The sequence below is a fragment of the Lontra canadensis genome, unplaced genomic scaffold (genome assembly GCF_010015895.1).
Source record: "Lontra canadensis isolate GAN:19392208 unplaced genomic scaffold, GSC_riverotter_1.0 scaffold23, whole genome shotgun sequence".
In the NCBI taxonomy this organism is placed as follows: Eukaryota; Metazoa; Chordata; class Mammalia; order Carnivora; family Mustelidae; genus Lontra; species Lontra canadensis.
This window is the reverse complement of record NW_022631017.1, coordinates 1,653,688-1,681,043: the sequence shown is the minus strand read 5'-3', so window position 1 is coordinate 1,681,043 and position 27,356 is coordinate 1,653,688. Positions and strand designations below refer to the sequence as shown.

Below are 27,356 nucleotides of genomic sequence, written 5' to 3'. Positions count from 1 at the left end.
ATTTTAGCACATTTTCTATTATATACCAAAATAAGCTCTAGATAAATTTGGGTTAAATATTTAAATTATAATTTAAATTGAAATAGTAGAACATTTATTCTTAATATAGTTTTATAATCATTAAAACCATAGAAGAAACTAGTTTTGAAACTACAGAATTTAAAAGTTCCTTACTTTCTCATATAGTCTTTCTTCCTGAGCATTTTCATGCATTTTTCAATCGAATACTTCTATAATACTCTTGAAGAAAATTTTCCTATTAGTTGTCCAAAAGCTGTGAAAATGTCCCTACTCTTTGATTTAGAAATTTGATATACTGAATATTCATGATGTTAAATAAAATTTCTATTCTTTCCACTTGCCCCCCCCCCAAAGCAACTAACCAAAAAAACCTGGATATTTGAGTGTCAAGCAACAATTATCATAAATATGATAATTTTAGCAATATGGAAATATTTTAAAATACTTTGTGAAATACATACTTACAGCTGTGGAGAGATGACTATATAAAAAAGATAGATGGGAACACAGAAAAGTGAAAACATGAGTTAAGGAGGAAGGATTATTGGCTAGAGATTTTGTTACTGGTTTGGTAATTTTAATGTAATGTTTAATTTTTAAAAATAGAGAAAGAGAAATGTACAGTCCAGGTAATCCTGTTAAATAATTTGCCTTGTACTGTGACATGTTTTGACATTACCAAATTGTTTGGGCTTTTGAGTGTCCAGCCTGGAAAAAGCACGATAACTGAATATGGAAAATTGCTTCTAAAGGACCGTTATTATTTCTTTATTTTATCATGAGCTGTTCTCTCTCTTCACTTAAAAACTTACTTATCACAGATGGGTTTGCCATGGTATTGCTGAGTTTTCTTTTAACTGTGTATTGAACCATTCCATTCGTGAATTTGAAATTTTTATCGATCAGTATGGCTGTTTTCTTTAAAAAGTTTTTCCCATGTTTTGGTATGTTAGGTAAGAGATCCTGTTAACATTAGTCAAATATATTGTTTAAATGAAAGACTTAACAGTAATAAATAGTTTGTTTTTAGGAAAGAACTGGAAAAACTACGAAAGGATTTGGAAGAGGAGAAGGCAATGAGAAGTAATCTAGAGGTAAATCATTTCTCCTAACATTGAGATTGTAGTCAGCATAAACTAGATGTGTTTTTCCATCTCTTCTAGGTGATTGGGTTCACTACGGTTATGCTGTCCTACTTAAGTTGGACACTCCCTGCTGCTTGATAGCCATTTAATTAATCTCTAGTTGACTCCCTCTCACATTCCGTTCATTCGTGAAGCAAATATTTTTGAGCGCTAGCTCTCTAAGGCAGTGTGTGAGAGGCATAAGGTACACATTCATAAATAAAACGAACATGGTTCTGGCCTCATAAGAGTGTGTAGTTCTAGATCTTTTGCACTCTTGCTTTTTTGAACTATTTCTCTTTTTTTTCCACAGTTAAACTTTTTTCTTTTTAATTCTTTTTTTTTGCCTGGAGGCAAAGGTGGTGGTGGTGAAGGTGGTAATGGGATGGCTGTAGATTTGTTGACTTGATGTCTCACTGAGCATTTACTTCTTAACTCTAATGTCATCATCTTCACTCTTTTCTGATGTCTGACAATTTTACTTATTTTATCTTCCATTTTTCCATCTGCTCCATTTGCACATACTTTGATCTTTATTTGTATTCTTGTTTTCTGCCTATTTCAGGAAAAGTGTTTTCTGCCTTTTTTCAGAGGCTCTTCTCATTCTGTACTTAATATTGTATTTCATATGCCTCCCTATTTATATCTTGCCTTATTGCTTACCCTATTTCTCTTGTTAGCATTGTGAAACAGAAAGAACATGGGACTTCAAAAAAAAACTTGAGCCCCTCTTCTGACTTATACTGTGTGTCAGTTAGGCTTGGCACCTCCTGTACATTATCTCAGGGGACGCACATAACAACTGGTAAGGATTATTGTTCCTGTTTTAAGGATGAGGAAACTAGGGTTTAGAGTGATTAAATCAGCAGTTAGGCTGAAATTTTTAACAAACAGTCAGACTTCAGAGCTTTGCTCTCAGGTTTAAGTGACACTGTTTGAACTTGAGGAAGTCACTTAATCGCCTTTTAGCTTTAGTTATTGAGATAATGTGTATGAAGGTCTTTGGTAAATTATCAGAACCCCGTTCTTACTCTTAAATCTGATGTATCCCTTTTATTTGCACTTTCCATTTTTTCGTGAAAATATTCAATATTTCCACTTTTTAAAAAAACCAAAGCTCCCTTGCAGGTCCAGCTGCCTTAAGTTTCATTTACTGCAAAATAAACAACTAAAAAAAAAAAAAGTACATCTGTGGTCTCTAATTCTTCACCTTTAATTCAGTCGTTAACAACTCTTACATTTTAGATTTACTGAATGCAACTCCAATGTCTCCAGTTTCTACAGCATTTCACATTTTTAAAACTATTGCCACTTTTTCTGTCCTGATTTATGTGATCCGGCATTCTTCTCAGTCTCCTCTTCCTTTCTCTAAGTAAAATGTTCCTTTAGACCTGCCTTGGCCCTCCTCTCTTTTCCTACCTGAGCCCTCAAGCATCATGATTAGCTCTTGTGCCTCTCTCATCTGAGTCTGACTCCTTTTTCCAGCTTCTGTCCTATTTCCAGCTGCTAGTCTTTCTGGATGTTCCACTGTGATCTTAGAATTAGCATGTCCTCTTTCATGTTTATCATTTTCCTTTCCTGCTTTTCTGACTGTTTCTGTTGATCATTCCATTGCCTTTCAAGTCTTACAGACGTGGTACTTCATTCTAGTTCTATTCACATTCAGCCCTGTTAGCTTTACTCCATCACTTGTATCTATTTGTTCCTAGTATTTTTGTCCTCTCCCCATGCTCTTTATCTTCTGTTTAGCTGTTTTAAGTTTCTCTCATTCTTAACTCAAATTAATCTTTCTTTACTTAGTTCTTTTAGGAACTTTCTGTTACTTGCTGAGTAAAGTTCAGACTTCTCAACTTAGCATGTGAGGTCTTTGGTGTCTTAGTCCTAGTTTGTCTTTCTTTTCTTGCTTGCTGATCCTCAATTGTCCCTCACAGTTAATTCATCTGAAATTTGCTCTTACTGTATTTTCTTGGATTTTCCTTTTATTTCATCTTCTCATGCATAAGTTCTACAGATTCTCAGAGCTTACCTCCAGCAGTCACCCTTATTAAGTTAGTACCCATCTTTCTCTGATTTAAAAGTAATTTTGTCTTCTTCCAAATTCATGTCCTTTATTTTGAAAAGCATAAGTAATAATTTTCTGTCTTATCACTGTGACATGGACTTACTTTTCCCATCTTCTAGATTATAAGACTATTTGAGGGTGTCTGTCTGTTCTATCTTTGTCCATAGCTCTGAGCAAAGTGCCGTATACATATTAGATAGCTAATAAATTTTTGTCAAATCAAAGAATACATACTAAAAATGTCTTAAATTCCCAATATGTAACACAGTAGAAATTGAGAAATTAAAAATAAGTTTCTTGATTTTTATTCCTTATATTGTATATGTACACATATTCATATATGAAAATAAGGTGATCTAAGCATAAGGAACTAATACAGTGTTAAATTTCTATATATGACATAATTTGTCATAAAAATCATGGCGAGGCAAAGGAATTATTTCATTTTTGAAGAATTTCATTTGATTCAGTTTTTTTAGCAAAATCAGCTGTTTCTTAGCCTCGTGCTGATTTGTATTACAGTTTTGGGTTTTTTTTTGCCTAATGAAGAAAGTTTGACCCTTTTATTTATAAAAGCACACTTAATAAGATGGAGTTTTAAGATGATACATTGAAAGGAGAAATTATATTTCCCTAAAGATTAAAAGTAGTACTTTGAACATACAGTATTAGATTATATTGAGGAATGATAAAAGGACCCAAGATGAACAATGAACATAAAAGTGCTAGAAGAGAAACTCTAGCAGTAAATGTATTGGCTTGATGTCTACATGTATGTGACCGCAGTGTGTGAGGAGTATTACTGATTGAGTGCAGGCTTATTCTCCCGATTCCTTCTTTGACCAGTGTTTCCCCCGCCCCCATTTTCTTGGCATCCTTGCTCATTAAAATTGGTGTAGTTGGTTCATGTATCTTTGGAATGGAGATGATAATAGCACATGGTTCGGAAGATTGAAGTTACTTTGTCTCAATCCAGGCTGATGACCAAGACTTGTCCCAAACCAGTGCTGTTAGATCCTAGAATTAACAAACCATACTTGAATGGTTAGAATCCCTTAGGAGATGGTGAACATACTGAAATTAGACCTTTTGACTGGCAAAGTGCTTATTATTTAAAAAATGAATTATTTGTCAGAGGTTAGCTATAGCACGTATTATTTATATGCAGCATTGGGGATAGGCATGATGCTTTCAGGAGAAGGTAAGGCCCAAATATTTCCACACGCAGTGAAAGGTCAGAGGTCATCAAAGCCTTATATAATTGGCAAGAGTAGAAAACTGGACTTCAGAGCCTTTGACCCAATCAATGCGAGTTCTGTACCACTTGCTAGTGTATGGTATTGAATCTTGTGCTTCAGCTTCATGATTTGTAATATGTCGGAATTAAATAACCATAGGTATTATGAACAGGTATTGAGTTTTCCTAATTCTCTTTAAGTTTCTTACAGTGTGAATTTCTGTTAAGTGAAGGATATCTTCTGCCTAAAGCTGGAAATATTTCCAACAAATTGACTGAATCTTAGATCTATTCCTGGGTTTTAAAAAGAATTTACTTTAGAACGTACTGTTTACAGATGAAAATGAGACCAAGTGAGGTTAAGGGATTGCCAATTTCACATACGTAGTAAGTGAAAAACATGGGACTAAACTGGTCCTTTATTATTATTATTTTTCAGTTCTTTACTGCCCCCATCTTTGTTTAAATACAGGTACTTGTACATTTCTTAATTTGGTTTTAAAGATTCTCTTGTTCTTTGGAGGGCAGATTTTCTTACAGTATTTTTTCACGTACTCCCATTAATTAATACTGTTCCAGCTGAAACAACTGTAGTTGCTGTTTTGTGGTTGTCTCTGCCATTTAGGAACTTGTACTGTGATGTGTTTTTCTGTTAAACCTCTATATTGATCACAGCATTGGAAATTGGATTTTAAAATCGAATCAAAATCTGGAGTCTTCAAAGTATGATTGGATCTTAATGACATAGGATAAAATAAAGAAATTTGACTAAAGATATTTTGTTTATTGTCAACTTATGTTTTATATCTTAGGTGGAAATAGAGAAGCTGAAAAAAGCAGTCCTGTCTTCTTGAAATGCCATGGCCCTGTGTTCTTAAGGTTCCAGGGATTCAGAAGCAACACTATGAACTTCAACTGACTTGTTACTTAAAAATAACAAATGCTGTTGTCATGATAAAGAAATATGAGTATTTGAACTATAATCTATAGAAAAGTAGGGAGAGGGTAGTTTTTTTTATATATATTTTGTTTTGCCAATATGAAAAAAAAGAGGCCTTATTTCTTATGTGCTGGAATTGCAAACTTTTTTTTTTTTTAGTTTGCTTGAAAATACTACTGAATCTGTATAAAAAGGAAGGAAAGTTCACAATAGTTTTTTTTTTAACTGAAACTTGTATTATTTTTAAAGAGATCTATACTATAAATATGGTGATATCTTTACAAATAATCTGTAAAATATACTATTTGAGAGGGACAAATTAGCTTTATAGTAACTATAGCCACTACTTTTCCCATAATACATAAGGGAGATAAACTTTGTATATAAATATATTTTTTACTTTGAGCTTCTTACCCAGGATTACACTGTTGTGCCTGTTTGTTTGCAGTGCTGTTTATACTGTGGGTGATGAAATAGGAGTTTCCTAGCTATAAACTAGATTATTCACCCAAGCATATAGTAATAACTAAGGAAACAATCAAAATAACTTTTAGAATATTTTATATTGCTTGCACTGTAGGATTCATAAAAGGAATTTAGTCAAAATGGATTGTTAACTGTATTTGGGAAAATATGAGCTATATTTTAAATCCGTTAGGCTGAGGAACTAAAAATGTCAATTTAACCCTTAACTTGTGCCTAGAAACTACAGCACATACAATATACAAACACCAGCCTTATTGCTCTACTTTTCTGCTTATTTTACAGGCTCAGATATTACTCATTTTGTGATCTTGTGATTGAGTTCTTCATGCTTCTCCCTCTGATTTTTAATAATGGTAATATGAGGAGAAATTCAGTGTGAGGTTTCATACTCTTGACAGATTATCATTATGTAAATACTCAGGTTTTACAATGTGTATTTGACCTAAAAGACCAAACTAACTGGTGGAGATGTTTTAAACTATCATTTAGGTACCAGAGTGTTAGTATATCATAAAACATAACAGTACAACTTACTTAAAACCAAATATAGTTGACCATATTCAAAATGCATTTTCACAGGATAGATGAACTAGTAGTTTGTTCAGAGTCATTTTTGAACAGTTGAACGTCTTAAAATGTATCTAGAGATAACATGTCTTAAAATATGTGGGTTTATATTAAAAATAGAAAAACTGACTTTTCATTTATAAAAAAATTAGATTTTAAGCTTTATTAGAGCAGACTTTCAGATTTTGAGTACCACCTATCATGCTTCTGTTTTGTGTTATTTTAAATAACCAAACCAATATTTTCCCTTTAAGTTTTAATATATACTGAAATCTCGTGTTAATGAAATTTTGCCATGTTGTCTCACATATAAGAGAACTGAAGTAGAAAATAATAGAAATTCCAGGAATTACTTAATGTTAAATTCACAGCTTACATTAATGCTTTTGGGGAAACTTGATTGTGCATTGAGTATGAACATTTTAACTCTTTAAAGTCCTTGGGCTTTTCTGATGAGGTCACTACTGAATGAAATTGTTTACGCCTAATGTTTTTAAATGACTTGTCGAATGAGTTCCTCCTTGCTAAAAAAAAAAAAAAAAATTAGATTTTATTTTCTTTTAATGAAAGTCCTTAGGTAAAAATGAAAACATTGTTTCCTAGAAATCATTCTCCAGCTTTCTGACTGGAACAACTATTAAGTGACCCCTCTTCACCCTGATAATGGGGTGAGGGAAGTTTCCAGCAGATTTCAGACTGTTCTTAAAGTTTTTCTTGGTCATTTTCTCACTAGTGCATAAAATGAAGGTGGTCATGAATGCTGACACACATTTTAAGTATCTGCTTTGTATACACCTCAGCCAGAATAGAAATTAAAGTACTGTGTTTCTATTAGAAAATTAAAGTATTGTGGCTCTATTTTTCTGCCCTTGATCAAAAAGTAGAGTTCCTAAAGCCAAACTCAAAGGGAAAAAAATGATTACTTCACTCTAGCAATTTACCAGTATTTGCTCTTGATATGGGAATTTTATTATTTATTCATGAAATTCGTATCACAAAATGGTATAGAATGATAATAGCCTTTATTTGGGGAGAAATCATTGTTTTTTTCTATGCGTGAGTGTAAATGGCAGACTAGAGAGAACAGCATGGAATCTGTCATTGCCAAATTATTAGTGAATGTATTTTTCAAGTTTGCTATTCTTTGAAACACGTATTACTAGTTTTCCTACTTGTATTTCAATATTGGAAGTATTGTGTGTGTGTGTGCGCTTGTGTGTGACCACTAAGCTTTAGTGGTTGGTCTTACTATAAAGCTGTTACCTCTTTACAAAATCTAAGTCTGAAGATAGGAAGAGAATAGGGGTTCTCTTTTTTTATGCTTTACTGTGATCACAGGAAAAAAAAAAACAAAAAAATAAAAACCCAAGTGCTCTCTTGAGTTGTTGGTAAACATTTTATGCTTGCATTTAAACTTGAAATGTATGAACAGAATAAGACAATCAGTTAAAAATTTAATGGCCTTGTTTTGCTGTAGCAATAAAATGACCAAGTGCAATGACTTGATTTAATAAAATCATCTTTTAAAAGTTGCTGCTATGAATATTTTTAGCCATAAAATTCTACCCTTGTTTTCTTTCGCCTGACTTGCCTTCAGTAACTATTATGTAATGCAGTTGGTGTTGTGGTATTCTAACATTCCAAAAAAAGGAAAATAAATAATAATATATATGTGGGGAAACTCAAAATAGTATACTTCACTGACTTGTTTACAGGTGCTGTAAAAAAGCATGCTTCTCCCTCAAAAAGAAAAACAATAAAGAATAGTATTGCCAGTTTTGTTGGTCTTTATTAGTTATTTTTCATTAACATCAGCATATATGTATTGCAAAGTATGATGAAAATTCTATTACTTGGAGTTTTCCAAATAAGGGAAACAATGTAAATAGTAAAATGAAAGCCATTAAAAGTTCTAGATCCATGTGACTTTTACTGAACCTTTGTGAGTCTGTTTTTCCCCTGGATCTATGACATGATCATTTCTGCCTCACAGGTTTATTGGGATAATTTGAAATGATTTATACAAAGTATGTTACAGAGGCACAGAGTGGATTTTTTTTTTTTTTTAATTGGAAGCTTCTGATCTGCTCCGCTACCATGTAAATTAGATGGATAAGATTAAAAGAAGGGCACAGAACTTCTCCCTCTGTTTTTGAATATGCCATCTCTTTCTTTTGGGGAAGATAACGCCTTACATTTGCATTATATTCAAATAGAACTGCTACCATCTTAAAGATTCTGCCTCCCTGACTACTGGAGAGTACTTTGCCCAAATTGAGTTCCTGACTTAGAGACTGAGATTTTAAAAATTTGAAAGAAAATTTTTTTTTGAAACAGAAAGCACTGGTCTCAGCATGGGAGCGCTTTCAGTTAATAGTCTGTCATCTGGAAATAGCTGTGATTTGGAAGAACAGATCTTTAAATAGAGCATTAAGAGATGGAAACAATCCAGAAGGGTTTAAAACAGATTACAGTCATTCCTAAATCACAGCTATCCATCCACTGCTTGGTTTCTTAAGCCTAAACTTGCTCTTAAATTTTTTCGGTTTCTGATGTCACAACTGGAAGTCCTGGTAAAATAAAAAAAAACAGAGTCCAGAAGACATCAAGTCCCATGTACTCTAGATGAAAATACGCCACATACACAATTGTAGGCTTTTTATAAATCCACCAGAAGATTTGAGTTATGGAAAAGGAATAAGACACCAGTATGAAGTAATATAGGAAAAAAAAAATTTGGCAAGTCGTTTAAGTTACAAATGTAGTTTGAAAATTTCTACATGCTTCTTACTGGCCTTTATAAATACCAGGCATAAATTAAGCCTTCCAGGCACAGGATAGTGAAGTTTTGGATTACAGAATTTTATTTTTTATTATTATTGATGTGGGAAACAAAGGCAGAAGGAAATGTAGATAAAATTAAATGTCCTTACAACCTGCAGCCCACTGACAAATCCTTGAGGCGGGCAGAGTATAAAGTTCCTCCAGGAGGCTCCTGACTGTCCTAATGTTAATGCTTTGCTAAAGGATAAAACAGCCTTGGTTTGAAGGCTTGACAAACTCCAAGGCCCTCAGTATCCTGTCCGTCTTCTTTAGCATGTGAAAATCTTTCTGAAATCTCCCTTATCTTTACTTCCCCCACCCCAAAGCATAGAAAATTAGCTGCTCCTCACAGTCCCAGGGCAGCAGCTCCTTCTTGTCCCTGTGCTTTAGTAAAACCCTTTTTGTACCAAACACAGCTTTATAGATGCTACTTTCTTGGCGGTTGAGTAAAGAACCTCACCAACATTCCAAAACTATGTCATTGTTTTTTGGATTATAGAATTTTAGCATTTGAAGGGACATTGAAGAGGTTGAACAATCCAATCTCTGTGCAGATGGTTTTATATGAAAATAGAATTTGCAGGTTTAGTCTTATTCTAGGAAATAAAAGCAGATAGCACTTTATCTCAAATGAATCTATTCGGCTTTATTACTTGCCAGTTAAGATTTAGAGAGTAGACTGGTCTTGGTGTTAAAATTTGTTTCTGACTATTAAACATTATTGCTTTCATTTTGCCACTAAGACTTTTGTTGTGAATATGCTTGTATATAAGGAAAATAAATTTAGAAATAGGTATCAGTATTTTTTGTATAGAGCCAATAATCTTTTCTATCACAGAAGGTGTTGCGGTTTTCATTTTGCAGCTATTGGGTGGTTTTCTTCTCCTGTCGGGTTGCAAGTGTTTTTTATTAGCTGCATTTCAGTTCCTAAAAAATTGTGTGAATAAAGTTATTAAAAGTAAAACTCATTTTTAAAAAGTGTACGGAGTAACTTAATCCTTCAGTGAAGAAAATTATTTCCTTTAACATTTCGTTATTTCTCAAACAGTAATTGAATGGAATGCAAATACAATCCGATATGACAGAGCAATGACATCTCCCTTGAAACTGACTAAAAACAAATAGGATGAAAAATAGATTTAATAGATTAAGGAAGAGATGTAAAATGAAAGCATCACTCTGCAATAAGGAAGCAACCACAATTTATAATAAAAAAAATAACCTCCCAAATGCTTTGAGGTTTGGAACAGAATGAGGGACAGCCTGAAGACTGACATGAGCCTCCCTAGACCCTTGTCAAATGTAGATTCCTCTCAAATCCTGTACAGCAGAATGGCAGGGGACGTGGAACTGAAAGAGAAGCCACACTAACTGTAACTATTAATTTGAAAGCTGAAAACCAGTGGGAGGGAGACCTGCTCTTAGGACAGAAAACAGCTCTGATGAGACGGTGTTTAGGTAACAGATGGAATTAAAGCTGCAGTTCCCTCCCTCGTGCTCCTCCCCAGCTAGTCAGCAAGTAACTGACAGCGTTCAAAGGTGAGTAATCAGACACAGGACACACAAGGACCTTTTAAGATGCTTGTGCTATATTCAGATGCGTAAAACCTAAAGCAAAGGCTTGATCCTGCAAATAGAAGCCTGTGCCACCCAGGCGCCCCTAAGTGGTCAGTTTAATTACCCTAAGGATAGCAGGAAATGTATCTTTACTCAAAATAGGCTTCAGTGTCAAATACTGAGCTAATGTTTGCATTGTGCTTACCATGTTCCAAGCACTGTTGCAAATAACATTTGTCTGTCTGTCTGTCATCTATCCTGTATCTCAGGAATTTTATTTAATAGGCACTATTGTTACCCTGCATAGATGAAGAAACAGGCTTGAGAGGTTAAGCAACTTGACCAAAGCTGCTGGGCTAGAAGAGATGTAGCTAAACCCAGACATGTTTTGAAGTCTGTGTTCTTGACGGTATGCTAGCCCTACATAGATAATGTACGGGAAAGAAGGAGCCTGAATTGGGAAATTCTTCTGTTAGTTCGTCCAGTCTTTGTAATCCTTTATATTACCAAATTTTTTCATCAGTGCAGGAGTTAGACTAGATAATTTACAGTCTATTTTCATGGACTCCCATAGTCTGTTTAGATTTCTTTGTGTGATGTGGTCACACGTAAAATTTTAAGGAACATTCTCTGTTTGTTAGTGTACATCTTTGCAAACATAAGTGGATTTCATTCCTTTTTCAGGCAAGGAGGGAAAGAAAAGCCTTGCTTAGTTCCCATAAAGAAATGACCACTAGATGGCAGTCAAAGCTCAGCTGCTTCTGCGTAAACCATAAAGACTTGTAGAGGGGGCAAATAAAATCTTTGGGCTCCGGCCCTTTGAATTTACGCGGAAGTGGGATACAAGCACCACACTTTCCTAGCCCAGCCATTTCTGCTGAATTCCACATGATAGAATGAAAAGAACTGAGGCCTTGAATCCTAGAGCTCGGTCTTTGAAAACTGGCTCTAAAAAATTAGTAGCTGTGTGAACATGCAAATCACTCAAATCTTGTCTCTTCCCTGGTATCTGAGGAGATATTTTAAAAAATTACTCCTATAGCTTAAAGCCTTTCCCTCTTCTCATACTCAGAGAAAGGAGGGCCCTGAACACTTTGTATTTATTTTTCCCCTGAGCAAACAATCACGTCACAACCCAAACCATCTTTCTCCTGTTTGTAGAGACCATGAAGAAGGCTCCTCTGAACCGCGGGTTGCTGTAGGGGTTCTTCAGCTCTTCTAACACGTATCTGCAGTTGTCTGTCCTTGCTTTTCTGGGAGCGGCTTGTTTCTCCATTTTGTCCTGCAGTGTGTTCTTTTATCAACCAGGCCAAAGAGAACAAATCTCCATGGGCACTGAAGAAAAACACAAAATCGTGAGCTTGTGCTGTGGGCTGCTTATGGAGCTTCTGATAAAGCGTCTCTTGTTTTGCCACTTCTGCCTTCTCCCCAGGGGCCTAATATACTTGCCCCAGAGTTGGAGTCTGGCATGACAGCCCAGAGCAGGCGGTCGCTGGAGAGTCCATGGTGCTATGACTATACCTGAAAAAGCAAATCTATTTTCAGCTCAAACTAAGCCTAAAATGACTTTCTCTCCAAAGAGAAAAAGGAATTAAAGTATCTGTATCATGGTGATGACAGGACTACAGGGTCGCAGAAGCAGGGAAGAATAGTATTGCAGAGAGGGCAGGGTCATCAGAAAGAGTGTGTAGAGGTGGTACCCACGGTGCGGGAGGACAGAGTGAGATAACATCAGACAGACCGCTCTTTCCATAACCGGTAGAACGCAGTCAGCCATCTGCAGGGCACTTCAGGGAGGAGAACGATTCCCTGAGTATCAGTAGATAAGCGCTCAAGACTTAGTTATTTTGAGCAAGTTGACAGAACTAGAGGTTATTTATGATTCTTCATAGTGATAGAGGTCCTGGAGTGTGACAAAAGCAACGTGGCACATGAAAGTATTCAGATGTAGAAGGAACCATTTCCTTAATCTGACCAAGTATATCACCTATCCCACGGTGGCAGCGAAGGAAATGAATGAAAGAAAATAATGTATATATTAGGGGCGCCTGGGTGCTTCTTCCTCTGTCTCTGCCCCTACCCCCAAACTTGTGCTCTCTCTCTCCCCTAAATAAATAAATAAATAATCATTCGAGACTTAATACACAGGGGGCGCCTGGGTGGCTCAGTGGGTTAAGCCTCTGCCTTCAGCTCCGGTCATGATCCCAGGGTCCTGGGATTAAGCCCCGCATCGCATCGGGCTCTCTGCTCAGCAGGGAGCCTGCTTCCTCCTCCCTCTCTGCCTGCTTCTCTGTGATCTCTGTCTGTCAAATAAAATCTTTAAAAAAGATAATGTATATTTTAGTCCATTGCATATGTCAATATATGTGTAATGTAAAAATACTTTGTGCTTACTTGATTCTATCTTGATCTAAAGCCCTTATTCCCACTGATGGCAGGAAAAAAAAAGACAAAATTTATCATTCAAAGGCAACAATCTTATATGGCTTACATTATATGTATATAAAGTAGCAATTAAAGTTCTTCTCAAGCTATTTCCCCCACTCAAAGGTCTTTGTTTTTAGTGTGGTATCTGTGTGCAGGGAAATTAGATGCATCTTGGTAGTAGGAGGAGGTGAGACCCCAGGTCAGTGCACTGTCCTTGGAGTCTTCATTGGTCCCCATGGCAATATCTTCATGGATCCCATGTCCACTGAGGTGCTATTCATCCTGACGAGTTTCTCATGGCATCACATTGATAGCACACTTGGTTCCTCCCCAAATGTCCAAGAACAGGTCTGATTGCAGCACTGCCTCATCTCATGCTGATTTTTCCAACAGTTCTTGAAGCTTCCCCCAACTAAGGCATCCACAGATTTCTGGGTAAAGTTATGCTCAGGCAGGGGAATAGAGATGGTTCTCTGACGCTGAGCTCACTACACGCTTATTTCCTTTGCTTTTACTACTTATTGTCTTGGTTCAACATTAAGCAACAGGCCAGGCACTCCATGAGACCCCTCGGGTTAGTTTGAAACTCCCCATGACACGTGGGGGGAAACGGGGCTTTCATCCTTCGTTCTTGGGTCTCAAGTGTAGCCATGTTCTCCTGAGCCCCTTGCTTCCCTCTGCCCTTTGCTTCCCAGGCAAGTATAGATTTAAGAAGGTACTTGTATCTCATGTCTTGCCCTGCTCTCACCCTCTCTCGGGCCTCTCCCGTCCCAGAAGGAGAAGGGCTCTGTATTCCTTTCCCATTGCTTCTGTGATCACCACAAACTAGCGGCATAAAAACAAAGTAGTATCTTACACGCTGGAGATCAGAAATCTCACTGTGCTAAAAATCAAGGTGTCGGCAGGGCCAAGTTCATTTCTGGAAGATCTGGGGAGCATTTTTTCCTTGCTTTTCTACAGTTTCTACAGCCTGCCTGTGCTTCTTGACTCCCTTTCTCTGTCTTCAAAGCCAGCAATGTTGGGGCCAGTCCTCACATTGGCTCCCCCCACCCTCGTGTGCAGTCACATCTGTCTGTGACCCCGACGTCTCCATCTCCTCCTTCCACTTTGAAGAGCCCTTGTGATTCCACGGGGCTCACCCTGAGAATCCAGGCTAACCTCCCCGTCGCAAGGTTCTAACTTACCACATCGGCAAAATCCTGTTTTCCACCCCTGGGAATATATCCACAGGCTCCAGGGATTAGGACATCTACATGGACAGCTATGATGTGGGGAAGAGAGGTAATTGTGCATCCTGCTACAGGCTCTCTGCTTCCTGTCAGACGGACTGAAATGTTCCTATACCCCAGCCCCCTTTCCTTCTGTTTGGTGTAGTGTCGGCAAGGCCTCAGGGGAGCAATTCAGTTCACAAGTGAGAGAAAGTGTGTTTTTAGGGGGTGTATTTTAAAAAGTCATCCCCAGTTTGAGCAGTGATGTATTCATGGACTTCTGTCAGAGCTGAGACTTCAGGGTGCCCTACAATTCCTTTGTCATCTGCATAATCCTCTGAGGTTTAAAAAAAAAAAAGGACAGAACAAAGAACGCTTTGCGTATTATTTCATGTATAATAAATAGCTGGCCTGGCCGACTGGACACTACCTTTCTAGAGACTCCCAGGAGTCCCCCAGTAGAACCTCAGGACTGGGGTGCCCCAAACGGGAAGTTCGAGATAAGTGAAAATTTTCACAGTGTTACCACTTTTAAAACTGTTTTGTTGTTTTTGCATTTTCTTTCAGACACTTTTTTTTCTTTTTTTAACTTTATTATATGGTGTTTCCGCCGCTGGGACTGCAGGTAAATGGGGGGTGGCCTGCAGACGGAGAGGCAGAGGCCCCGGGGCTGGCAGGGGCGCCTTTGCACTCCTGCACTGCAGGCTGCCTGGGAGTCACGGGCTCAGAGTAGGCCTTGGATTGCTTCCCACGGAGCTACGTCTTTCTAGGCGCTTCTCCCTCCTGCCCCTTCCATCCCTAGAGTGCAGTGAGAGGCAGCAGGGCTTCCTGTAGACTCTGTGATCTCTGGTGCTACCAGCTTTGCAGGTGCCGGCTGAGCCTTTCGGAGATAACTTCCTAGTGTTGCTCCCCTAGCCTTTCCAACAGATGTGGAAATCTCTCATTTCCTAGATTAAAACCCTCCGTACTTGGTATACAAAGAGTTGCTTCTGTTTTTTGAACTAAATCCTGACTGAACGTTTTTGTTTTGCATTCCTTTTTATTTAGAAAATGTTGCATTGCAAAAACTTGGAAAATAGGAGTCTAAAAAATTTCCCACAAACACAGTAACTGGAAAAGAGATAACAATTACGAATATTAAAAAAATTAAGTATGTATCCATGTGGCATAGATACATATGGGATATTCTATTACTTGATATTTTATTAATTTTTTTTCACATCATTAAACATTCCTCAAAACATGAATTTACAACATTATATTACATGTAATATTCCATCATATAAACCCTAGCATATGTTTAATTGTTGGATTGTTAGACATTTACATAAATTTCTGTTTTTCATTTATTACAAGGCTGTGATAAATCATCTTTTACATGAATATTTAGATACATCTCTTATCCTTAAGATAAAGACCTAAAGGTGGCATTACCAGCTGAGTTAATGGTATGAAGAGATTTAATGCTTTAAATACATGTAGCCAAAGTTTTTAAATAAATTGTACCAATTTATACTCCCTACTTCTCTCTTCACAAGGCTTACATCAGTCTGCATGGGCTCCAAGTAAGCTGAGCCTCCGTTCCTGGTTTGCCCTAGGTGATAAATCTATGGTAGCCATAGCAATAGATGACACTAATACAAATCCATTAATACACACCCACAGTGAGGCAGAAAGAAGAAAGTGAGACTAGAGAAGACCTAATGAGAGGGACGCCTGGGTGGCTCAGTCAGTTAAGTGTCTCCCTTTGGCTCAGGTCATGATCTGAGGGTCCTGGGATTGAGAACCGTGTGGAGCCCTTCACGGGGTCCTTGCACGCAGGCTTCCCTGCTCAGCAGGGAGTCTGCTTCTCCCTCTCCCTTTGCTCTTCCCCACTGGTCACTCTCTCTTTCTCTTACTCAAATAAATAAAATCCTAAAAAAAAAAAAAAAGTCCTAATGAGAGAATAATAGAGAGTAGTAAGCTAATGCTCTGCTCTACTCACCCCTCCTTCTGACCCTCGTGCATTATTCCACATGAGGCTCTTACATCTCAGGAGAGCTTTTCTCTTATGAGGATGAATTCTTTATAGTGAGACAGTGAGTTCCTAAGGCTAACAGTCTGCTAGAAAACTTTCTGTTCTTCTAGACCCTTGTGAAGACAGATTAGATTCACAAGCTTTGATGCCTGATATTTAGAGCACATCCCAGTGTGATCTGTATTTGCTTTTCTAGTTTTTCCTTCTGTTTTATTCGTGCCCCACAAGGCACATATGCTCTGAGCTATACAACGCCAGTACAGTGATGGGAGAAGTAGTGATAGTAATGGTAGTGGGAGTGGTAGTAAAGATAGCTAATGCTCCTAAGGCCTAAGAATGTGCCAGGTACCCTTCGAGGAGATTTTAAACAGATTAACTCTGACAGTCCTTTGAGGAGGGTAATATCAAATCCTGTATTTGGCTGCACGTAAACACACACACACACACCCCAAAACCACAGTACAGTGTAATTTTTTCTCATGTCATAAAACAGGAGGCAATCAGCCCAGCACTTGTGTAAATTGCTCAAAGAAGGTATTGAGAACCACAACTTTCTCCATTTCTGTTCTGCCATCCTTAGCATATGGTTTTCATTCTTGATTTTACAGAAAAGGTATTGCATCTGAATCCCAGGTAGAAGGTGAGAATGCCTTCTTTCACATGCCTGCGGAATCTGCTCCCCTGACTTCCCTTTCTTTTAATGGGAAAAAATAGGAACTTTTCCAAAAGCCTCCCCCAGTGACTTCACTTAACATCTCATTGACCAGAGCTTGGTCACATCCCCAGCTCTAGTTGCAAGGGTCTCTTGGAATGCATGCATTTTAACAGAGCCCATCGCAACTCTGAAAAAGATCAGACAGAACTTGTTAAAAAAGGAAAGCAGTATAAACGTTGGATGGACAAGCAGCTGTTGGCCACATCTCCATCTACAGATGAGCAAACTGAGGAAAGGAGAGATTATAACTGGCCAGGTTTTCATAGCTGGTGGGCGATGGAGTAGGCATAAATGTGCCTTTTAGAGAACGAAACTCTGGTGCAGTGGTTTGAGGATCCCTCCACAGTTATTTTGGTTCAGAAGGATGCGCTCATGCACAAACTTGATTTTCCTATAGGTTTAAGGGTTTGAAGTGTCTTTACAGCCTGTTTTAATAGTTACTGTTTGAGGACCCCCTAGACACCTCTATGACACTAAATTGAATTAATAAGAACTAAAACTTTCTCTTACAAAAAGTTTTACAAGACAGGATCTACAGACAATTCAAGGAGGAAAGGCTAGGTTACATGTCAGTATTTTTACTCACTACTGAGGAATTTGTTTCTACCCTTGGACTAGGAGATAGGAATCAAGATCTGGCTTCTAACCTGGCCTTGTTATCCCCAACTCAGGGAGCTTAAGTAGATTTTATCACATCTTTGGATCTGTTTCTTCAAATGAAAAATTAGAAAACTTGAATTTGAAGGGCTGTTCAAACTCTCCCATTATATGCATTTAAAAAGTAGTATGTTTAGCATTACCCCTTCTTGCCCTTATGGCCACCTGTACGAACTGTTGGTTGTGACCCTTCTTTAGAGTCATTCTTGTTTAATCTGAGGAGGACTTCCATAGTCAACAAGTCAGCAATGTTTTCCCACGAGTCCAGCAGCTCCTGAGATGGTAAGGAAGTGGGTGCTTCTAGAAGACGTCCCCTGAGACCTGAACCCGCCGGATCCCAGGCAAGGACAGCAGCATCCAGGCTGAATCAAGGCATTGGGAGGTGCATCTGGAAGTGAACCAGGACTGGAGCTGCCAGTAAATATTAACACAGGAAATCAGCTGAAAGGACCAGTCCTTTAAAAAGGAAAACAAGGAAGTGGCTTGAGGTGAATCGATGAATACAATGAAAAGGAAACACGTCCCCGCTGGGACTCATTCGCCATCCCAGTTCCTTCCAGCAACCAGACTCTTCAAGTAACAGGCAGCGATGGCTGATTTTCTGGTAGATGATAAGGCTGGAAGAGAAGGATAAGAGGATCTCCTGGTGATCCAGTTTGAGCCTACAAACCTCTTTAGTGATTAAGATGGGAAACGAGTTCTCATCTCAACCACATAAACGGTGGAGTTGGAGAAACGTGAGGGGGTGGGCAAAGAAGAGGGAATGAAATTAAAATGATGGTGAGTTGTAGAACTTGACATAAGCTTTCCTGATGGCTGAGAATTCAAACCAACGGTCTTTCCTGTGTTAAACAATATTGGAACTGAACATTCTTTCCTGTCCCACTGTGAAGTAACACACACACAAATAACCAAAAATAGCGTAGGTGTTTGCTCTTCAGGAAATATTTACCCCTGGAAGATAAGTTCTGTTCCACATAGAACAGCTTATTATCGACCACAGCAGCTTGTTCATCAAGACGTGCTGGAGACCTGTGCTGGGTTGTTCCCATCCAGCGGAGTCTTCGTGTTGTAGACCGGCCAATCCCAACCAATTCTCCGATTTTCAAGGCCTGAAAACGCTACGAATATCCTCCCCTGACTTCTCTCTTCAGAAACCAGCTAAGTCTGCCAAGGTGGTGTTCTCTTACTACATACAACACATCTAACGGACTCAACTTTGTTTGATCAGTAAATTGTTTGGGTTGTCATTTGGGCCGTTGACCTGTCAAGAGTGAACTGTTGTTCTTATGTATGAAACACAAGTTGTATTGTGTCAGAAATGAGACCACTATATCATACCAGATGGCCTTTAAATGTTATGTATTGGGTTAAATGTCAAGATTTCTTTGGCTTCTTCCAAGAAGGTCTTAGTAATCCTTGACTTTTGTTCACCCTTGGAAATCTGAAGAGCTCACAGAAACTGTATTTCCCGTGTCAGTCCTGTGGCAACTCTCACCCTCCTCCCTTCTTCTTTCTGCTCCACCCCCAAAAGGCAGAAGAAGGTGACCAGAGATGATAGAATTTGAACCAGTGTTTTTTTGAATATGAGTAATTGTGGATATTCAATGCATTAACAACCAAACATTTGCTGTGTGTGTACAGCTCTGATTTTCCTGTGGAAGTGGGAGATAAGCAGACAACCTCCAAATAAATAAATATGTAGATAATTATAGCTTGGAATAAATGAACTGAGTGGAAACAAATGGTACCGCAATTCAGGTTGATGGGGTAGGCGGGCAGATGGATGGGGGTCCCTATTTAGAGAGAATAGTCAAAGAAGATTTTCCTGAGAGAGATCCTGGAGCTAAGACCGGAGAGAGGAGTAAGGCGGGACTGAGGTAAAGCGGGAGAGGGTCCTAAGGACACAAGGTTTAAGGAGGCTGTCACTCTCAGTCAAATGCAGGTTTGTTACTTCCCTGAGTGAGAACCTTCTTAAGGTTTGCTCCCAGGTGCTTCTCTTTCTTCATCCTAGTCTACTTGGCATGTTAGAGAGGAGAAATAGCCAGTCGCATGAAGAATGGTGTGTATGTGTGTGTATGTGTGTGTGTGTGTGTGTTGAAGAAGACAGTGGGGCAAGTGAGTGCAGCAAAGGAGACATGGAACATTGGTCCTAGGCAGAAGAAACAGGATATGCAATAGCTGGAGTGAAAGCAGCTTAGTATGTTTCTGGAACTTTTCTATCTCCGGGTCCTTATGTCTATCAGAGAGGACTGGAGGAAGAGAGGCCCACACTGGGGTTGGAGAAGCAGACATATCCCAGGCCAGCCAGGCCTTGCAGGGTGCATGAGGAGCACGAACTTTATTCTAAGTGCAATGAAAGTAAGTTTAAATCAGTGGTTTGAAGAGAGCAAATGATATGATCGAATATATGTTTGAGGAGACTTTTGAAAGAGAGATTTGAAGGGCAAGAGTAATATCAGGGAGAGGACGTGAAATTGTTTGTATTAGTGTAGCCAAGTGTAGTGTAGTCAAGCCAAGCCAGATGTCCTGGACTGGCTGGGGATAGAAAGAAATGGACAGGTTTGAGATGTATTTTGAGGAAAAAATGATAGGACTTGCTGACACGTGAATGTGGAGCTGAGTAGAAACATGGCCACAGATCAAGGCTGTGGAAGTGGATGAGCTACTCCAGGAAGGACAGAGGTAGGGTGGTGGGGAAGATGAAAGTGAGTCAAGGGATGAGGAGAGAGGACTTGGGAAACTTAGAAGTCAGTAGAGAAGAGACCAGAGAGGAAATAGCAAGGTGAGGAACACATAGATTTAAGTAGGGGGTATTTCAGCAACCCAAATGTCCATTGGTAGATGAACAGATAAACATGTGGTATATATACACAATGGAATATTACTGAGCCCCAAAAAGGAACAAAATTCTGACAGAAGCTACAACATGGATAAACCATGAGGATATTATGCTGAGTGAAGTAAGCCAGTCACAAAAAGACAAATAATGTATGATTCCACAATATGTGAGGTATCCAGAGAACCAAACTCATAGAAACAGAGAGTAGAAGGGTGGTTACCAGCAGCTGGGGAGAGGGAGAAATGGGGTGTTAAGTTTTAGTTTTGCAAGATGAAAAAGTTCTAGAGATCTATTGCACAAAAATGTGAATATACTTAACACTATTGAATGCTAAAACTGGTTAAGATCGTAAATTTTATTTATTTATTTATTTTTAAAGATTTTGTTTATTTGTCAGAAAGAGAGAGAGACAGAGAGCACAAGCATGGGGAGTGGCAGGCAGAGGGAGAAGGAGGCTTCTCGCTGAGCAAGGAGCTAGATGCAAGGCTTGATCCCAGGACCCCGGGATCGTGGCCTGAGCCGAAGGCAGACACTTAGCCAACTGAGCCACTCATGCATCCCTGAATTTTATGTATGTTTGTATTTACAAAAATAATAAGTTTTAAAAGGTGTTTCAAAAAAGGGAGAAGTGGTCAACTGAGTTGAGTGCTGCCAGGAGATAAAGTGTGAAGAGAACAGAGTTGATAGGTTGATTTATTAAGATGAAGAACATTGGTGACCTTTCTACATTGGCTGCAGTGGTGTGAGGAGAAAACTGAAGTGGGGGAGACCCAAAGGTTAGGAAATGGAGACCTTCTCAGAAAAGGGTTAGCTGGGAAGGAAGACCTGGGTCAGAGTCAGTTGGAACACAGGGAACAAACAGGGTTGTTGTTTTGTTTTAGGATGATGCTTGAACATATTTGACCGTTAATGGGATTACCCATTATCGAAGAAAAAATTGATGAGGCAGGAAATGGGAAATCTAAAGGAATGTCATCCTTGAAAAAGCCTGAGGAGAAGGGATAGAACTCCTGGGAAAGGACATGTTTTGACAGTAAGACAGACACTTCCTCTAACATAGCAAGAGGGAAGGAGGAGAAGGTGGGAGCGTGTATGGGGTGGAGGTGAGAAGTGGATAGAGTTCTCATCTGATGGCTTCTATTTTCTCTGTAAAATGTGAAGTAAGGATGGTAACGTGAGGGCTAGGGAGAAGTTACAACAGTGGTTTGAAGAGAGCAAATGTCATTAGTCATCCAGGACTGTGGATAAAAGGACCTTGCCAGTGAATCACAGCAGGATTAACCACACTGCATGGAGGGGCTGTGGAATTCTATATTTATTATTTTAAAGTAAAACTATCATATTTTATATTTCATCTATTATAAGATGCACCTCTGGAATTGAGATATATTCTCGTATTGTTCTGTGGGATTGTATAAGGTTTTGGGACATGAGAGACTCCATTTTGAAGCTCCATTTTCCTTTCGCACCAATGAGCTCTTAAGCTGGGCAACAATAGAAATCGTTTCAAAAGCAGTTGCTCATGAACTTTCAACAAAGAAACTGGCATTCTGATCAAATGACAACAGTGAAGTTAATTAATACATTCCAGGGACAGTTTTGTTTGATAGCACCAATAAATTAATCAATGAGGTGGTAATCAAAAGTAGCTCAACTGGTCAGCACCAAATTAGCAACTTTTTTTCCTCTTTTCTTCTTTGTGTAACTCGTGTAACTATCCTATCCCTTTTTTTCAGAAAAACCTCAGGGTTTTCCCTATACAAGTGGGACACTTTTCTGGGAACTCTGGAATCTGTGCTCTCCCAAATGTAATTCTGAGACTCCAAATAAATATTTTATTCTTTGTCGGTTTTGCCTCCTTTTCTTGGCTGACAGTCTCAGAGTCTTATATCATTGTTTAGAGATTAATTGTCTGCCTTTTTTTTCTTAGTGGGCCATAAAACAAGGGGAATCTTACAATCAATGGGGTCTTTGAGTCAGTGACATATGGCACCTTTATCCCTGCAGGTCCATCGGTTTGTGTGCCGACATGAAGAAGGCATTTCTTTCCGGGTTGGGTTACAAAGACAAGATGAGTAGGTAACAGCTCAACCATAGCTGTCAATCCCAAAGAAGCCTATATGAGCCCACTCAGGGAATAATGTCACTGCAACGGGACTGTGAGCCCTGCTTCCTGAGGGGCTCTGCTCTTCATTACTAGAAGTATTTAATCTGAAGTTTGGTCTACAAGTCTAATTTCTAAGATCTTTTTCCAGGTAAGACTTTATTGTAAAATTCTCTTGTAAGCTGAACTACCCTAAAACAACAGTCCAGGGCTGCCCAGGTGGCTCGGTAGGTTGAGTGTCTAACTCTTGATTTAGGCTCAGTTCAGGATCTCAGGGTTGTGGGATCAAGCCCTGTGTCCGGCTCCCTGCTCAGAGTGGAGTCTGCTTTTCTACTTCTCCCTCTCCCTCTCCTTCTACCCCCTGCTCTCTCTCTCTCTCTCTCTCAAATAAATAAATAAATAAATAAATAAAATTTTAAAACACACACACACACACACACACACACACACACGCACAAACGCACACACACACAAAACAACAGTCTAGACTTTTTTTTTAACCAAGGTGTCCAACATTGGATGTTCAGCAATTGTATCCTAAGTGGAGGGTGGTTATTCAAGAGACGTCCAGAAAACATATGTCACTATTCATTAAATATTTATTAATTATCTGCTGTATCTCAAGCAGTCTGTTTGGGGGAAATAAAAATAAATAAAATCTAGGTTTCTGATCTAAAGGAGCTCACAGTCTGCTGTAAGAGACAGAAAAGAGACGGAGTTCTTACTGGAGATATTCATTCATGCAATCACTTGGGTAACAGATTTTTGATCTCCTACCAAGTGGCAGGCACTATTCTAGCTTCTAGAAATATAGCAGTGATAAAACTGACAAGGTTCTTGCCCCCAAGGTCCTTAGCTTCTAGTGGGGGAAGACAATAAACAAATAGTGTTCTAATAAGCACGATAATTTTGAGTAGTAGTATATATTAGAAAAATAAATGGTACTTAAGATAGAGGTTAGGAGTATCAACTAAATTACTTTGGTTGTGAGTAATAGAAAACCTAACAATGGCATAAGGAGACTTAATTATTTAAAAAAGCCAGATGTTATTGATTTCAGTAATTTAGTGGCATCATTAAGGACAAAGGCTTTTTCTATCCATTTTTTCCTCCTAAACATATTGGAATTTTCCTCAGCCTCATGGTTGCAAGATGGCTGCCATAGCTGCAGACATTACATCTTCTTATGGGTCCGAAAGGCAGAGGGAGAAAGAGGTGGGGGAAAGGAGGGAAGATAACTTCCTCTCCCTCCCTAGACTATCACCTTCATTGTATCAGGAGAAAATTCTTCCTAGAACTCTGTCATCTCCCAGGGGACTTTCCCTTAAAACTCACTGAACACAGTCACCTGCCCACATTTAATTCAGTGACCAGAAAAGAAGAAGTGTATTGCCACAACCTGTTCAAAATAGTTATGAATCATCAAATGTAGATTCGGGACAAGACAGAAGACAGAATGACCTTGGGTGGGAAATAATGACTGCCAAAACAGGGAATGTTTCTCTGAGGAGATGACGTGTGAACTGAAACCTACATGGTGTGGTGGCACTGCTCTTGTGCATCACGGACCATGGTGTGCGAAGCAGGGAACTGGGCAGGGGTGGTTGGTCACGGAAGGTCCAGCAGTGCAGGAAACACCTGAGGACTAGAGTGAGTCAGCCAGGCAAAGCTGTGGGTGGGGATGGGTGGAGGCCTCTCAGGCTGTAGAAGAGGCCAGTGGGATGGAAAAGGGATGTAAACCAATTTGTAAACTAGAGCAAGATGAACGAGATGGGCTAGGTTGCAAACCTGGTGAAGATGACTTCAGAGGGGAAGATTCAGATTCCAACATGGCAAAATTAGTGATAAGTATGTGTGTGCAAAAGGAAGGGTACTCAGTTTCACCTCAGTCTTTGGAGAAGATTCTGTGAAGAAAGAGCCCATGGGGTTGAATCCTGGCTGAGGACAAGGAGTTAGCCAGCAACCAGAGGTGGGAAAGTTGATCTAGGCATCGAGCACAGCTCACACGGAGGCTTGGACACTTGAAATAACATGACGAAAACACTCAGTAAGGCATTACCAGTGTGTAATGTTGGGGGGTGTGAGTCAGGGCGTGATGGGTGAGGAGGCTGAAGGCATGCTTGTGAGCTCTGCTTTATTTAGTGTAGACCCGTACTTACTTACCTTTTAAAAAGCTGAGAGTCCCAGGTAAGAATAGTCAAGTTGGTTTTCTCATGGTACAGTGGGAGGTTGGCCTTGGATGATCTTCAAAAACACTACCAGCTTTTACATTCCTGGTCTCTAGTAAATGCTCAATAAAAGTTTACTGAACAAATGAACTATGAGCAAGCTTCATTTTTTCCTGCTGCCTAAAGTTTGATCACCCCTACAAATGGCTGTGTCCTGGCCCAGCCCTGCAGGCTCCATGAAGTGGCCCTGACCACCAGCCTCAATCCACTTACCCTTGCATCGGACTAACTGCTTCAGTTCTTCACAAAGGAGGACTTGTCCATTTTCATATGTATGTTTCTTCTCTTTCCAACTAGAGTATGAGCCCTGAGACATCAGGGTCATATTTCATGTAAGTCAGTATATCTACCACTATATGGCGCATTAGAAACATTGTATATATACAACAAAAATATTGAATTTCCTCATTTGATGGATGGACTTGATTGAATTTCAGCCTCAAAGGCAATTCTCAAATTTCTTGCCACTCTTTAGAAGATCAAGAACTATCTAAGCAAAAGAGGTTGAAAGAGTGTTGGGATTAAAAATAAGGGGTGTCTCTCACAAGGTTGTAAGAACTTCCTAGTGAGGGTTTTGAAGAATGCCACTCTATAAATAATCATAAGTGTGGTGTTTGAAGCATGAGCTTTTTGGGAGAACTAGAAAGTCCATGAATGCTTTTAAAAAAATTAGAAAAGAGTTTTGAGTGTTTCAAAGTTAGAAAAATACATCGCTGCCCATGTTGTCTTCCAAGAGCCTTGGTCCTCGTGTCAGTCAGTAGAGGCTGGGTTATGCTGAGGTAACAAATAGCTCCCAAATTCCAGGGACCAAGAACAATAAGGAGTAATTTTTGGTTCATGCCCATCACAGGTCAGCAAGGCCCTCTGCTTCTTACAGTCATTTGGAGACCCAGGCTACCATTTTGAATTGCTGGTCACCATGGCAGAACAGCTTGCATGACCCCATCCACCCACAGAGAGGTTAGGAATTGCAATGCTACCTCATGCCTGGATGTAGGGACTACCGGGAACAACCAGAAACCCAGACTATCATAATTCCAGTGACCCACAAGCCAGCCAAAGACAGAGCTGCAGGCACAGATACTTGTCTTTTCCATAATACCCCGTTTTCAGATGTAGGCAGATTCATAAGGATGTTCATAGGCACGGCCGCTACCACAGATCCCGCGCCACCACTGTAGTCTTGGCTCCCTTGCCAGAAAGGGAAGCCTTTGCTTTTTGTGAGAGTCTGTGTGTGGATCACCTAGTACGTGACTCACCCATTCTCCCACACCGGGCCCCTCCCACTGCAGGAGCTACTCCCACGCAGGGCTTGTCTGTCGGGCTGCAGGGCTCCTGTATGTGGGGCTGGCTGCTGGCACCGGGGCCAGGCCCAGCCTGGATGCCTCAGCTTGAGAATCCGCCATTTGGGGCTACGTTGGCTGCTCAGAGCTGCAGGAGCCCAGACTGCTGATTTGTTGCAAGATACCATGAAGGAAAGCCACTGACACCTGTTTCTTTAGCTGCCAGAGAGTGGGACGTGTGTGCCAGTGACTTTCTGTCGGCTAGCCACAGTGAGTACTCCCACATCCTCCTTCTCCTTCCAGTGACTTCCTTTGAGGAGGAATTTCAGAGATGAGCAACCTATTATGATTCTCCAGTTGTGAAGCTTTGTAATTTGGGGTTTCATTAATAATATAGACAGTGAATAAGTAATAAAAAAGAATTTGGTTCTTTGGAGGCGCTTTATGTAATTCAATAAGCTCTTTAGCCTGGTATGAAAATATTTTGTTTTTATTACCCTCTGCTCCTCTGATCCCATCCAGATCTCAGAGTCCAGGAGATTGGAATCTTTAAAGAAATTACTATTTTTTTCGATAACCTAAAAACGATTAAGTTCTGATGACCTAAAAATGATTTTTTTCTGATGACCTAAAAATAATAAAGCAAATACAGAATGGAATTAACTGTTTTTTAATCATTATTTCCCCTCATCAGCCTTTGTAATGTTTTATCTATAATTTAGACTTTTATTAGTAGGCATCATCACTTTAAAGTCTCCCTGAAAACAGAGGAATATGTTTATACCTTCACAAAAAAAAAGTCCTGCAGTTCCAACAACTAACCTATGGCATTAAAAATTTGATCCTGAACCTTATTTTCTTCAGATCAGACTTTCTCAGGAGGAAGGTAGCCTTTGGGGAAATTTTGCTCAGTTCATAAGCTTCTCTGCATTTTGCCTATCTTCGCAAAGGGGAGAGGGTGCCCAAACGCCTGTGTTGGCATTGACTTTCACAGCATTCCTTGAAATACTGCTGTGGTGGATGCTTGGCTCTTCTTCCTTTTCCTGAAAAATTCTGAA

The 27,356-nt window shown here is 39.3% G+C and overlaps 2 protein-coding genes across 3 annotated transcripts in view; both read left to right on the top strand.

Annotated features, from left to right (window-relative positions):
* The window catches only part of CD2AP (CD2 associated protein), a 137,004-nt gene extending 128,792 nt beyond the window's left edge, over window positions 1-8,212 (top strand). Inside the window, exons 17-18 of the mRNA XM_032861979.1 lie at window positions 1,052-1,115; window positions 5,257-8,212. Of these exons, the coding sequence (XP_032717870.1) occupies window positions 1,052-1,115; window positions 5,257-5,298 (106 nt within the window). The 3' untranslated portion in view covers window positions 5,299-8,212. The remainder of the gene's footprint in view (window positions 1-1,051; window positions 1,116-5,256) is intronic.
* Window positions 8,213-26,287: 18,075 nt separating this feature from the next.
* ADGRF2 (adhesion G protein-coupled receptor F2) overlaps window positions 26,288-27,356 on the top strand; it is a 37,716-nt gene continuing 36,647 nt past the window's right edge. For both annotated transcript variants that reach the window (XM_032861977.1, XM_032861978.1), the window contains exon 1: window positions 26,288-26,568. The gene's annotated coding sequence lies outside the window, so the exon portion shown is untranslated. The remainder of the gene's footprint in view (window positions 26,569-27,356) is intronic.